The sequence below is a fragment of the Pleurodeles waltl genome, chromosome 6, assembly GCF_031143425.1.
Source record: "Pleurodeles waltl isolate 20211129_DDA chromosome 6, aPleWal1.hap1.20221129, whole genome shotgun sequence".
Classification (NCBI taxonomy): domain Eukaryota; kingdom Metazoa; phylum Chordata; class Amphibia; order Caudata; family Salamandridae; genus Pleurodeles; species Pleurodeles waltl.
The window spans coordinates 447602952-447617903 of NC_090445.1; the positions used below are offsets into that span (position 1 = coordinate 447602952).

Below are 14952 nucleotides of genomic sequence, written 5' to 3' on the forward strand. Positions count from 1 at the left end.
GTACTGTTGATTGGTTTATCCATGATTGGCACATTTTATTTACTGGTAAGTCCCGAGTAAAGTGTACTAGAGGTGCCCAGGGCCTGTAAATCAAATACTACTAGTGGGCCTGCAGCACTGATTGTGCCACCTACATGAGTAGCCCTGTAAACATGGTTCAGACCTGCCATTGCAGTGTCTGTGTGTGGAGTTTTAAACTGCCAATTCAACCTGGCGAGTGTACCCACTTGCCAGGCCCAAACCTTCCCATTTGGTACATGTAAGGCACCCCTAAGGTAGGCCCTAGGTAGCCCCATGGGCAGGGTGCAGTGTATTTAAAAGGTAGGACATGTACTGGTATGTCATACATGTCCTAACAGTGAAATACTGACAAACTCGGGTTTCACTGTTGCAAGGCCTATCTCCCTCATAGGTTAACATGGGGGCTGCCTTTAAATAACTTTAAAGCGCAGATTCCCTTTGAGGGCAGATAGAAATATGGAGTTTGGGGTCTCTGAACTCACAATTGAGAAATACATCTTTTAGTGATGCTGTTTTTTAGATTTGTGAGTTTGAAAATGGCACTTTTAGAAAGTAGCCATTTTCTTGCTTAAGCCATTCTGTGACTCTGCCTGTTTGTGGATTCCCTGTCTGGGTTAGTTTGAAATTGGGCTGTTGTGAACTCCCTCTAGACAGTGACACAAAGGGGCCTAGGGTGTAGCCTGCATATCCTGATGGGCCATCTGAGCTAGAGTGGAGGGAGGAGTGGTTGCTTACACCTGAAAGGACTATGCCTGCCCTCACGCAATGCAGTCTCCAACCCGCTGGTGTGTGTCTGGGGCCTGGCCTAGGCAAGGGAGGATCTTACAAACAAGAGAGACTTTCCTTTGAAGAAGGCCTACTTCAAAGGCAGAAAGGGGTATAAGAAGAGCCCCCAAAACCCCGTAAAATTAGATCACTTCTGGAATCAAGAGGAACCTCCGCCAAGGAAAAGAGCTGAAGAGCTGAGGAGAAGTGTTGTCTCTGCCTGTGACAGAGCTTTGTTAGGCTGTCCTGCAGTTGCTGCTTCTGCCTGTGAAAGGGGACAAAGACTGGACTTTGTGGTATAATCCTGCTTGAGAAGAATCTCCACAGGCTTGGACTGAGCTTGCCCCCTGTTCTGAAGTCTCAGGGCCATCAAAGACTTCCCCTATCAACACCTGGACTACTTGCTGAGACTTCTGCCCTGACAAATGGTGCCCAATGCAGCCCCTGGGCCCTTGAAAGGAGAAGCTGATGAAAATCCAAGAAAAACGACTTTGGACGACTCAGGACCAAAGCCGCTGCCGCATCCTGTGACGCTGCCTGCAACTGAATCCATGGTCCTCGCCCGACATCGTTGTAGCCCCGCCGAAGTCTGTGACTCTGTAGAAGTTGCCACACCACGTCGTGACCACTGTAGATCGACTCTGCCTGAAGTGCGCAGAGTCAACGATTCGCACCGACGCCACCTCACCTCCACCGCAAGGACCCGATGCCTCTTCGTGACACCTCAGCTCATTCGCCATGCAGCACTGGAACCGACGCCACCTCGGATCCAGCGACGCCATGATCCACAACTTCGCGCACTGGCTTGTTCTCACATTTTACTAAGGTACTGTACCTGGGGGTCTACGTGACTCCGTACCTGGCGCCATTAGAGTCAGATTGTTGGGAACGACTCTGTCACGACGCCATGTTATCACCTCATCGAAGCATCTTGTGCTTCTAAGCGCTATTTTTGAGTTTAATATTTAAAAATTCATAACTTGTGTATGTCGGATTTTTGACATTTTGGTCTTGTTTTGTTTATATAAATATTATCTATTTTTCTAATCCTGTGTTGTGTCATTTTGTGGTGTTTTTACTATATTACTGTTTGTGTTGGTACAAATACTTTACACATTGTTTCTGAAATTAAGCCTGCCTGCTTGTGCCAAGCTACCAAGAGGGTGAGCGGGGGTTAACTGAATGTGATTCTCCTTCACCATGACTAGAGCAAGAGTCCTTGCTTGGGCAGGGGGTAACGTGACTGCCAACCAAAGACCTCCATTTCTAACAGGTGGGGTAAAAGGTTCCATTAGGCGTCATCACAATGGATTTTACACAACGTTGGGAATTAGACAATAAGATTTGTAGCCCGGTTGTCACACAAACTGTCACAAAACTTGCAGTCACCCACAGTCTCTCAGAGAGATTAAGTGCTGTGGATGAAAATGGGGACATGATAGGTGTTCCATGACCAAAGTCTGTCTCTACCTGGTAGCATATATTGGCACCTGGAGGGCCTCTCCGATTCATAGATCACTAGACAGCTCAGAATGGGATCTCAAACTTTCCACATTACACTGGCTACCTCTGGTCTCCGTTCCGCTGTCTCTTTCAGTGCTGGAATAGGAAAACAAATTACTCCTGGAAACCCTTAAATGGGAGGTCAAGGTGTGGCATTGGAAAGCGGGAAGAGTCAGGAGAAGCGGAAAATGGCAAGCATAATCTGAGAGCCAACTTTTACATTTACTTTTTTAAAAGTCTGCTGCAAAGAAATTGCCAAAAAGGACAAGTCTGACAGCAATACCGTTCTAGCTTATTTAGTTGGTCATGAAGAGGCTGCATTTTAAAATATCTTACAAAGTTAAGATACCTGCAACAGAGATCCTTGTGTGCCCAGCAATTTCAAAGATATTGGAATAGCAGTAAGATGACTCTGGCAGTTAATACAGTCCTGAGAGAGTTCTGTGTTTTCCCCAGTCACAGCTTTGAATCATTAAGTAGCATAAATCAATCAATCAATCAATCAAAGCATTTATAGAGTGCGCTACTCACCCGAGAGGGTCTCAAGGCGCTGGAGAGGGGGGGGGGAGTTACTGCTGCTCGAAAAGCCATGTATTGAGGCGTTTCCTGAAGGCGAGATGGTCCTGGGTAGTTCTTAGGTGTGCGGGGAGGGAGTTCCATGCTTTGGCTGCCAGGTAGGTAAATGATCTTCCTCCGGTGGTGGTTCTGCGGATCCGTGGGACGGTGGCGAGGGCGAGGCTGGCTGAGCGGAGCTGACGGGTGGGTGCGTAGAACGAGAGGCGGCTGTTGAGGTATTCGGGGCCCATGTTGTGAAGTGCTTTGTGTGCGTGGGTGAGGAGCCTGAAGGTGATCCTCTTGTTGACGGGGAGCCAGTGAAGGTGTCTCAGGTGGGCTGATATTTGGCTGTGGCGAGGGATGTCGAGGATGAGGCGTGCGGAGGCGTTCTGTATGCGTTGTAGACGTTTCTGAAGCTTTGCGGTGGTACCTGTGTATAGGGTGTTTCCGTAGTCCAGACGGCTCGTGACGAGGGCATGGGTAACTGTCTTTCTGGTTTCGGTGGGGATCCATCAGAAGATTTTTCAGAGCGTGCGTAGGGTGTTGAAGCATGATGACGAGACGGCGTTGACTTGCTTGGTCATAGTGAGGAGGGGGTCCAGGATGAATCCGAGGTTGCGTGCTTGCTCCGAGGGGGTTGGTGCGGTGCCCAGCGCCGTGGGCCACCAGCAGTCGTCCCAGGCGGAAGGGGATTGTCCGAGGATGAGGACCTCCGTTTTGTCTGAGTTCAGTTTTAGGCGGCTGAGCTTCATCCATTCTGCGACGTCTTTCATTCCTTCCTGTAGGTTGGGTTTGGCGGTGGTTGGGTCTTTGGTGAGGGAGAGTATCAGCTGGGTGTCATCGGCATAGGAGATGATGTTGATGTTGTGTTTGCGTGCGATGGCGGCGAGGGGGCTCTTGTGGATATTGAAGAGGGTTGGGCTGAGCGAGGATCCTTGGGGTACGCCGCAGATGATCTCGGTGGGTTATGAGCGGAAGGGAGGGAGGTGGACTCTCTGGGTTCTGTCGGAGAGGAACGAGATGATCCAGTCTAGGGCCTGTCCTAGGATTCCCGTGGTGCGGAGGCGGGTTATTAGGGTGCGATAGCATACGGTGTCGAAGGCAGCTGAGTGGTCCAGGAGGATGAGGGCGGTTGTTTCTCTGTTGTCCATCAGAGTCCTGATGTCGTCGGTGACTGCGATGAGGGCGGTTTCTCTGCTGTGGTTGGCTCGAAATCCAGATTGAGAAGGGTCGATCGAGTTGTTAGCCTCGAGGAAGGCGGTCAGCTGTTTACTGACGGTCTTCTCGATGACCTTGGCCAGGAAGGGGAGAAGAGAGATGGGGCGGAAGTTCTTCAGGTCTTTGGGATCAGCAGTGGGTTTTTTCAGGAGGGCGTTGACTTCCACGTGTTTCCAGCTCTCGGGGAAGGTGGCTGATGCGAACGAGCTGTTGATGATGTTCCGGAGATGGGGGGCGATGACGGAGTCTGCTTTGTTGAAGATGTGATGGGAGCAAGGGTCCGCGGCGGAGCCGGAGTGGATGGTATTCATGACGCTTCTGGTCTCTTCTGAACTGATAGGGGTCCAGTAGCTGAGTGTAGTGGTGGGGGCTGCTGGTTGGGTGGTTGGGGGCGGGGTCTGGGGTCCGAAGCTGTCGTGTAGATCTGCGATCTTTCAGTGGAAGAACGTAGCGAGGGAGTTGCAGAGTTCTTGTGAGGGTGTGATGTCGTTGGAGCTGCCGCTGGGGTTGGAGAGCTCTTTGACGATGTTGAAGAGTTCCTTGCTGTTGTGGGTGTTGTTGTCTAGTCGCTCTTTGAATGAAGTCCTTTTAGTGGAGCGGATCAGCTGGTGGTGTTTACGGGTGGCGATCTTGAGGGCTGTCATGTTCGTTCCCTGCGCCAGGTTTTTTCGAGGGTTCGGCAGGATTTCTTGGATTCCTTGAGGGCGTCCGTGAACCATGGGGGTTTCCTGATGCTGGTCCAGCTTGGGGGGCTTTTAAGTGGAGTGAGGTTTTCGGCACAGTTGGTGATCCACTGTTTGAGGCTTTGGGATGCGTTGTTGGCTTCAGCGATGTTGGCTGGTGGGTTTTGGCTCAGTGTTGAGAGGAGCTGCTCTGTGGAGATCTTGCTCCAGCGTCTGCGGGGGATTTGTTGTGTGTGATGGTGGTGAATCTCCCGTTTGAAGGTGAAGTGGATGCATCTGTGGTCGGTCCAGTGTAGCTCGGAGGAGTGGCTGAAGGAGATGTGCTTGCTGGCGGAGAAGATGGGGTCGAGTGTGTGGCCAGCGGTGTGGGTGGGGGTGTTTACCAGTTGCTTGAGTCCAAGGTTGGCGAGATTGGCGAGCAGGGTGGCGGTGTTGTTGTCGTTGTTTTTCTATAGGTGGAAGTTCAGGTCCCCGAGGAGGATGTAGTCTGGTGAGGCTACTGCGTGCGGGCTGATGAAGTCTGTGATGGTTTCGCTGAATTGGGCGTGTGGGCCCGGGGTCTGTAGACGAGCGTTCCTCTGAGGGTGGTTCTGGGGTCGGTGTGGATCTGGAAGTGTACGTGTTCGGAGGCGAGGGGGGTGTCCTCGGTGGTGATCGTGATGTTAATGGTGTTCCTGTAGATGACGGCGATTCCTCCTCCGGTTCGGTAGATGCGGTCCTTCCAGGCGATCTTGTAGCCGTCGGGGATGGCTATGGCGATGTCCGGAGCCGAGGAGGCGTTCATCCAGGTTTCTGTGATGAAGTTGACGTCTGGTGCTGTTGTGTCCAGGAGGTCCCATAGTTCGATGGCATGCTTGTGGTCGGAGCGTGTGTTGAGGAGGATGCACTTGAGGTGGTTGTTGTTGCGAGGGCCGGTGGGTGATCTGCAGGTTCGGTGGAATGTGTGCTTGCAGGCTTGGCAGGTGAAGGGTCCATAGGTTTGTTTAGGGCTGGCTTGGTAGCAGGTGGCTGTTTGTCCGGTGTTGAGGGCGTAGAGGGAGGCGGCGTTGTATCTTAGTCGGGTGTTTTGAGTGCGGTGGGGGTCAGGGGTTCTGGCGCTGGGCACGGTCCAGGTGCGGACGGGCGCAGACGGGCATGCCTTTGGCGCGCCAGCGGCGCGACCGTGCAGCGGCCGCCATAAGAAGGAAGGGGGGGAGGAGGGGTCAGCTGGGAGGTGGGAGGCAGGAGGGAAGGAGAGCAAATGGGAGCAGAAGGGGCGGGGCCGCAAGGGAGGCAGTGGCGGGAAAGAAGCGCTCAGGAATGGAGGGGCAAAGAAAAAACAAAGATAGGAAAACGTCAGGGAAACGTCAGAAAAATGAGGACAGGAATGTCAGAAGAACTTCAGAGAAGCAAGACAGGAATGTCAGAAGAACGTCAGAGAGACAAGACAGGAACGTCAGAGGAGGTAAAGAAAAGAAAGACAGGAGCGTCAGAGTAGGTAAAGAAAAGAAAGACAGGGCGCCAGAGGAGGTAAAGAAAAGAAAGACAGGAGCGTCAGAGGAGGTAAAGAAAAGAAAGACAGGAGCGTCAGAGGAGGTAAAATAATGATAGGACAACCTGGCAGGGGCCTGGGCAGGCGGAGCTGCAGCGGCGGGGAAGCGACCTACCCGAGGGTCAAGGGTCGCTGTCTCTGCCACGCAGCGGGTGCCATAAAAAGGAAGGGGGGAGGAGGGGTCAGCTGGGAAGCGGGAGGCGGGAGGGAAAGAGAGCAAATGGGAGCAGGGTGGGCGGGGCCGCAAGGGTGGCAGCGGCGGGAAAGAAGTGCTCAGGAATGGAGGGGCAAAGAAAAAACAAAGATAGGAAAACGTCACGGAAATGTCAGAAAAATGAGGACAGGAATGTCAGAAGAACGTCAGAGAAGCAAGACAGGAATGTCAGTAGAACGTCAGAGAGACAAGACAGGAACGTCAGAGGAGGTAAAGAAAAGAAAGACAGGAGCGTCAGAGGAGGTAAAGAAAAGAAAGACAGGAGCGTCAGAGGAGGTGAAATAATGCTAGGACAACCTGGCAGGGGCCTGGGCAGGCGGAGCTGCAGCGGCAGGGAAGTGACCTACCCGAGGGTCAAGGGTCGCTGCCTCTGCCGCGCAGCGGCCGCCATAAGAAGGAAGGGGGGGAGGAGGGGTCAGCTGGGCGGCGGGAGGGAAGGACGTTCCTGTCTTGTCTCTCTGACCTTTTTGCAGATCACAGGTTTGTATTCTATGTAGATAAGTAAATGGGCTACTGCTTTTCACACTGACATCATGTTGTTACTTCCGTTTCATAAGTTGCAATACTTCTAATGAAGCACAGCGATTTATTTACCACCGTCAAGGGCCAGATGTACCAAAGGATTTTACCTATTCTGTGTCTATGGGAAAAAGCTTCCGTACATAATGCCCCAAGAAACTGGATGTAAACTGTAAGTCATGGGTTCAGATCTTTATTGTTTTTTTCTGAACTTGCTGTTAGGCTAAGATTGCAAACAATGGTTCCTTTGGCAAGTAACCAAGTCTTGTTAATACAGACAACACTTCTCACTTCCTGACGTTTTATATTCCGATCAGTGCTTAATCTGAGCAGTGGTTTTCAGTGCTGAGCACCAGCACTTAATTCTCAATACCAGCACTAATGACAGCCTACAACATGGTAGCGCTGTGTGTCTAATTTTGAGATGAGCACAAACAACAGTATCATCCACTGTGAATAATGTCACGTCAGATCTAGGCTAGAATGTCTCTTCTCCCGAAACCGTCTGTGTCCTGAGCCTGAGTAACTTGCGCTGCAGATATGTATCTCTCGCCTCTGACTTGGCTTCGCTCAGAGCTTGTCTGCGCTCTCTTCCTCCAGACTCTGCGCGTTTATTCGGAGAAATCTGAGAAATCACCCAGGCTGTTTTCGCCTTTCATCTCTGCCATTCACCTCGGTGATCTGCCCCCGTTTTATGCTTTTTGTAGTTTTATGCAGCGCAAACTCGGCTCGATGGCTTTGGAGCGCGTAAACGCCGGATACATTACACAAGGTGAGATTCAGGTTTTTAGGCACGGCGAATTGAGTGATTAGACCAGAATCAACGGATATTGACCGTCTCCAGGACTCGAACCAGGTTCCCCAGTTCCAAAGGTGGCCTCTCTGGCGCACCCCCGAGTCCTCGGAGTGTGCCCCTCGGCCCATGGAGCGTGCCTTTCTCTGTCTCTGCCACCAGGTGCCCCTTCCCTCCCAGCTGCTGCTTCCTACCAGGGCGCGGTGCTGTCCCCGATCTCCTGGTGACTACTATCATACGTTCCCTCACTCCTTCTGTCATTGTGCAACTTTCCCCTAGGGCTCTGTCTTCTCCCGATGGCTGACTCTTCCTGCGGGGCTAGTCCCCGGCGAAGCTGGGCTCTGCCTCAGAGAGCCTTGTGGCGTGCCTCCACCTCTGCCTCCGCGACTGGCACCTGCCCTTTCTCTCTCCCTTCGCCTTTCTCCTCCCTGGGAGATGGTTTATCCATGAAGTCCTCCCGATTACTGTCACCTGAAACCTCAGCTTTTCCGTCCCTTCCCCTGGGGCTGCCATTTTCTCATGAGCCTTTGTGTGCCGTCCGTAAACCTACATAAACACGCCCAAATAAATCTTTCTCTGGGTTTGCCTCCTCCTTGAGGGTGAGAAATTAGGAATTTCATTGGCCCTCTGATCGCGCCGCTGACTGTCACTTCAGATCTCATCCTCAGCTAGACTGACCTCTCTGCTGCAGCTGCTACTTTTTCTGGGGTCTCCGAGTTTCTCCTGTGAATATCGCTTCCCCTGGAGATGGACACGGGAAGAGGAACTGGAAGGGGGAAGGGTCTCTTCCCAAGTGGAGTACTAGGACACTGGTAGGCTGTGTTTCTAGTCACCCGTGCCCGGCCCTTGCACTTTGAGAAACCCCACCTAGCCTTGGGTGTGCCTTTCTCGCCAGTCTCTGCCCCCGAGGCTGCCTGTTCCCCGGCTAGGGCGGAGCTAGGCTCCCATTCATCCACCTCGGCCTGCCTCTCGTCGTTGCGCGCACCTCCCAGGCACACCCTGTAACTAACAGCCTCGGCAGGGAGATGGCACGGGCACTGCCGCCTGCGCCAAGGCACCGGGCAGTGAGCACTCTCTACTCTTCATCATAGCACACTTACCTGATGCTTAATGCACGGCATTTGTAATTATTTAACGATAACTAGACCCCCCCCCCCCCACACTGGGTGTTTCAAAACTCTTTCATCAACTACGGAAACTGGCGGCTAAAAAGCTGCTCACCTGGGTGTCTTCAGAAAGTTAGTGCACAGCGAAATAAAGAAATCTCTGTGTTTTTTATTTATCCTGCCAGCAGAGGGGAGAGTCCTGAGGTCTACCGGCAACAGAGGGAGACCACCGAGGACCACCGCCACCAGAGGCAGACCCGTTGAGGACGGGGGTCAGTGAGAGCTGAGTGACGCCTGAGAACCCCTGCCAAACCAGCGAGTCCTCCGGGATCGGGCCCCAGCACGTGGAACGCCTGGAGACCACTGCCAGCGGGGGCGACCGCAGAAGGAGCCCCTCGAAGCTCTCCTTGAAGATGGAATGGTGCCCATGGAGGATCAGTGCCAGTAGTGGGACACCCATCTTCCCTTGAGGTGCAGTGGCAGGAGAAAGATATCTGTGACAACCACTTCCAGTACTTACCCCCTTTTAGAGGGAGACGTGTAAGACGTGGGAGTCCCTAGATCCTGTGCTTGGGCGTGATACCCCTCTGGGTCACTGCCAATAGAGGAAACCACTTAATGGATAGTGTCAAAGATGCGCCCATGAAGTGCAGTGCCATCTGAGGTCTCAGAGGAGCTGGGCCTGCAGCGGGGAGTTCTCAAAAGACCGGTTCCAAGACTGCGTGTCCCCTGGGGACTTGTGCAAACCGATACCACTGGAATGCGTGTTCCAGAGCACACCTTGAGACCCGCTGCCCGTAAGAAGCCGTAGCAGCAAAAGAAGTCACCTGGCGACCATTGGTGGAGCTTTTCCCGTCCTGTGGCACGGGGCAGCAGCGGCTGCTCTCTCAGAACTTGTGCCAGGAGGGGATCCGCCTTGGGCTCTTCAAGCATCAGATGGTGCCCTCGGTGACCTGAGGAGCCTCATAAGGATCCGTGCTTAACACGTGCCCTATCAGAAGCCAAGATGGTGTGGGACGAGAGGCTCTTCGCCCTCTTCCGGAAGAATCTCCAGTCCACCCTGACATACTGGAGCGTCTTCTTCAGCTTCGGCCTCTGCATCGCCTTCCTGGGCCCTACCTTGCTGGACCTGCGCTGTCAGACGCAGAGCTCTCTGCAGGATATCACCTGGGTCTTCTTCGCGCAGCAGTCCTGCCTCCTGCTCGGGACGGCTACCGCAGGAGTCTTCAAGAAGACGTAAGGCGCTTCCCAACTCACCATACTGGTCCTACTGTCTGCGCCTTTACGCACCACTTTCACCATCTCCAGTCACTTTCGTTTCTTCGCACCCCTTCCTTTCCCTCCTCCACTTCCAGCTATAAGCCCCACTTCCACCTCTCAAGTCGCTTATGTATGTTATGCCCCTCTACCTCTTCTACGAACTGGCTTTCATTTCTATGCCCCTTTCCCTCCTCCACGAACCACTTCCAGCTTTACATAGCACTTCGACCTTCTACTGTCACTTCCGCCTTTGTGTACCTTTTCCTCTTCCTCCAGCTTTGCGCACCACTTTACCTTTTCCTGTCAATTCCCTCCTATGCAGCTCTTCCCCATGAAGCACTTCCATCTTTACGCACCTCTTCCACCTCCACCAATAACGTCTCGCGTTACACGGCGCGCTTTGCAGCAGGCACATTACCATCTACATGACATATGTCTCCAGCAAGTGCAGGCCAGCAAAGATATGTCCAGCAGGCTTAACCCCATGCCACATTTTAAAATGCAGCGGCTTTGTGGCCAATTAAGTGAGACTGAACAGATATATTGTCACGTTTGTCCATGTTGCCAATTTCTTTTCTGCAGAGTTGTTAAAAGATAGATATCTAAGATCAATCTCAGACTCCGCTTTTTATGAGTTTGCCCCTCGTGACTTTACCCTATACCTTGACCCCCAGTTTATGGGTCCCGAAGTAATTTTATCAAATTCCAGCACTGATGACAGTTTCGGCAGTCAACTTCTGCAAATCGTTTACACCAACACAGACTGTGTACATTTTATACAAGCACATGTGGGCTTTTCGCGTCTTTCACGAATCTTTGGTCTGGACCCTTTAGTCTTCGCTTACTTCTTGTACCTTAATCACATTTGCACAAACGCGTTACATCCACGCTAACTCGAGTTTTTCATTTAATCATGGCGATATTTTGTTTCTGAATGCTAGCAGCGCTTGCTGTGATTTCTTACACAGCAAATAGCCATCTAAGTGCTCCTATTCATTCACCTATTCATTGTCGACAGGGCCGTCTTTCTTCTTTTCCAAACCCGTTCTGGGTGGAACTGGGAAATACTGTTCCCTAACTCCCCGGGTAGGCACATTTTCTCCCCAACACCAGCTAACGGGCCGTCGCTTCTTCTGCCAGGCGATGCCATGAGGTGAGCGGGGTCACTGAGCTGCACCATACACTGAGAGCAGAGACAGTATTCCTTCCTGATTTAATGAAATGTCATAGATAGCTGGTATGTTGTTCCACTGTGAAAAACTTGTTCCATCTGCGAAATTCCATGAGAATTTTTAGAGGTTGCATTCAGGGGCATCTTGGTTCAACACTAAGGGCCCTTTTACGAGTTTGGCGGATGGGAAAACCCGACCGCCAAACTCCCAACGGGTTGGTCACTGCCATGCTGGCGACCTGCCCCCCTCTCCCCTGGGGCCCATTAAGGGTAAGTCTTAACCAAGGTTTCTGCCGGTCAGCCCAGTGAGAAAGTTGCACCAGCATTGTCGCCGGCTCATAATTGAGTCAGGGCAATGCTGCCGCACGCAGGAGGCACCAGAACCCTCGAAATGAGCAATGTCTGCATGGCATGGGCAGTGGAGGGCCCCCCTGTGCCTGTTCTCCACCAGCCATGAAAAGGCTGGCGGAGAACAAGGTTGCAATCAGCAGGGTGGTGCTGCATTCAGCACCGTCTAGGCCGATTACAACCTGCACCTGCTGTCAGCCCGTGGGGATCGAAGATCCTGGCGGGGACGGTGGTAGGTTGGCGGGTATGCCCGCCAACCTCGTAATGCGGCAGTGTGAATGCCGCGACGGTCCGACCGCCAACGTGGCATTAGTGGTCCTCAGACCGCCAATGTTGTAATCAGTTGCTAAGAGACATCTCGGCAGCGGCAGTACTGCCATGTGAGCAGAGGAGCGTTGCCCCCAGCACTGCTGAGCAGAAAGCGTCAGGGTAAGTCACACACAATCCAAATTATCCTGTGCCCACCCTCCGGTAGCTTGGCACTGAGCAGTCAGGCTTAACTAAGAAAGCAATGTGTAAAGTATTTGTGCAATAAATCATACAGTAACACAGTGAAAACACCACACAAATACACCACACAGGTTTAGAAAAATAGATAATATGTATCTGAATAAAAAAAGGTAAAAACAACAAATATCCAATGACCACAAGTTGAAATATCACTTTTAAAAGGAAAGGTTTAAAAGAGTCTTAATCCTTATAAATATAAAAGGTTGTCTCTTTGTTACACACAGTACCTGGTGTGCGTCAAAAATAAAGGCGTGCAGGGACCGCAGAGGAGGAGATGCATGGAAAAATAGGGTGTTGTGTCTAATTTTCCAGTGCGACACAGACGTTGCGTTGTTTTTTTTCACACCGGAAGGGTTTGCATGCTGGGATATTTTGATGCCCAGGGATGATGCGGGGAAAATCCTTGACGTGCTGGAAGAAGGCATTGGGACTGCGTCGATCCGGTAGGCGATACATCAAATTTTCTGTCACAAGACAGTCACTGCATCAAATTTCCAGTCGGGAAGTCGGGGCTGTGTCTTTCTGGTCGGCTGTGGAGCGATTTCTCAATCGCAATGCAGGATTTGCATCAATTTCGGCAGGGGGTGTATCGATTTTCGACACACAAGGAGTTTCCCGAAGAGATGAAGGCCCTCATTCTGACCTTGGCGGGCGGCGGAGGCCGCCCGCCAAAGTCCCGCCGTCAGGTTACCGTTCCGAGGTCGAAAGACCGCGGCGGTAATTCTGACATTCCCGCTGGGCTGGCGGGCGGCCGCCTTCAGGCCGCCCGCCAGCCCAGCGGGAAAGAGGCTTCCACGATGAAGCCGGCTCGGAATCGAGCCGGCGGAGTGAAAGCTGTGCGACGGGTGCAGTTGCACCCGTCGCGTATTTCACTGTCTGCGCAGCAGACAGTGAAATACATTTAGGGGCCCTCTTACGGGGGCCCCTGCAGTGCCCATGCCAGTGGCATGGGCACTGCAGGGGCCCCCAGGGGCCCCGCGACCCCCCCTACCGCCATCCGGTTCCCGGCGGGCGGACCGCCGGGAACTGGATGGCGGTAGGGGGGGTCGGAATCCCCTCGCCGGCGCAGCTAGCTGCGCCGCCTTGGAGGATTCCAATGGGCGGCGGTACACTGGCGGGTGACCGCCAGTGTTGCCGGTCCGACCGCGGCTTTACCGCCGCGGTCGGAATGCCCATTGGAGCACCGCCGGCCTGTCGGCGGTGCTCCCGCGGTCCTCCAACCCGGCGGTCATGGACCGCCAGGGTTGGAATGACCACCGAAGTCTTTTTGGCCCTGAGACGTCAGAAAACAGGAGGTAAGCTCAATCCAAGCCTTTGAAGAGCACTTTTGGGGAAGGCAGAGGCCCTCATTTCGACCTACCGCCGAGGTACTGCCGTGCTGAAGACTGCCATTGCAGGCGGTTTTCCGCATGGCGTATTATGACTGCTGGCAGCCATCCGTCCTTTTTCGGACAGAGAGCCACCAGCAGCCATACTGGCAGTCGGCGGGGAAGTGGCCGTTGCTCCACCTCCACTGCCCCGTCATCAGAACACCGCCCACCGAATCATGTCCCATGATTCGGTGTGGCGGTGTTCTGGTGACGGGGTGCTCACGGCGGAGCAGCCCCTATGGATCCCATCCCCTCCCGGAGGATCAACGGACATGGTAAGTTGATCGTCCGTTAGGGGAGGGGGTGAGGGGGTGTTGTGTGTTGTGTGCGTGCATGGGGGTGTGCGTGTGAGTATGTAGAGGAGGTGTGTGAGTGTGTGTACGCATGCGGGGTGTTGGGTGTATGGGAAATGTGTGCAGGTTGGTCTGTGTGCATGTCTGTATGTATGTGTGCGGGTATGTGTTGTAGTGTATGTGTGCGTGTAGGTGTGTGTATATGTGCATGTTGGGGGTGGGGAGGGGGTGTGTATATGTGCATGTTTGGGGTGGGTGTGGGAAGGGGGGTCCTGCCACTTTTAGGGGGTGGCAGGGGGGTTATGGGGTCTGGGGGGAGGACTCGGGGTGGGGGAGACCCCTATCAGTGCCAGGGAACGAATTCCCTGGCACTGATAGTGCCTACCACCATGGATTATGTGGCAGTTCCAAACCACCCAAAATCCATGGCGGTATGCAGGGTCCTGATACCGCCGGCGGTCTGGTGACGGCCGTCGGGCTAGAGACCGAAGTCTCCAGCCCAGCGGTCGTCACCGCCCTGGTGGTCGGAGTGGAGAAGTGGCGGATGACCATGGCGGTAACCGCCATGGTCATAATTCCATTTTTTTTTCCGCCGACCTGTTGTAATGAGGGCCAAAGTCTTTCTCAGTAATGTTAGAGGCCAGCAGGGCAGCAGGGCAACAGCAGGGCAGCAGTACTTGTCAGCAAAGAAGTCCAAATCAGTCCTTTGGGAAGCCAGGCAGTTCCTCTTGACAGGATGCAGGTGTAGATCCAGAATTGTCTGGCTTGGTGGGGTCAGAGACCCAGTTTAAGTACCCAAAAATAAATGCCTTTGAAGTGGGGGAGACTTTGAAGAGTGGTTTTGAAGTGTACAAGTTCCCCTTTCAATTCAGCCCTGTCTGCAGAGTTTCCAGTAGGGGGTTTAGCAGTCCATTGTGTGAGGGCAGACCACTGGCCTTTGAAATGTAAGTGTCAGGCCCTCCACCCTTCCAGCACAGGAAGAACCATTCAATATGCAGATGAATGCAGGCGTGACTGAGTGCCCTGTGTTTGTTGTTGTCTGGGTGAAATGCACAAGGGAGCTGTCAACCGGCACAGACCAGACATTGATTG

The 14952-nt window shown here is 53.1% G+C and overlaps 1 protein-coding gene across 1 annotated transcript in view; it reads left to right on the forward strand.

Annotated features, from left to right (window-relative positions):
• Positions 1-8838: 8838 nt before the first annotated feature.
• Positions 8839-14952, forward strand: part of MFSD4A (major facilitator superfamily domain containing 4A) — a 148940-nt gene continuing 142826 nt past the window's right edge. Inside the window, exon 1 of the mRNA XM_069238556.1 lies at positions 8839-10144. Coding sequence (XP_069094657.1) covers positions 9915-10144 — 230 coding nt within the window. The 5' untranslated portion in view covers positions 8839-9914. The remainder of the gene's footprint in view (positions 10145-14952) is intronic.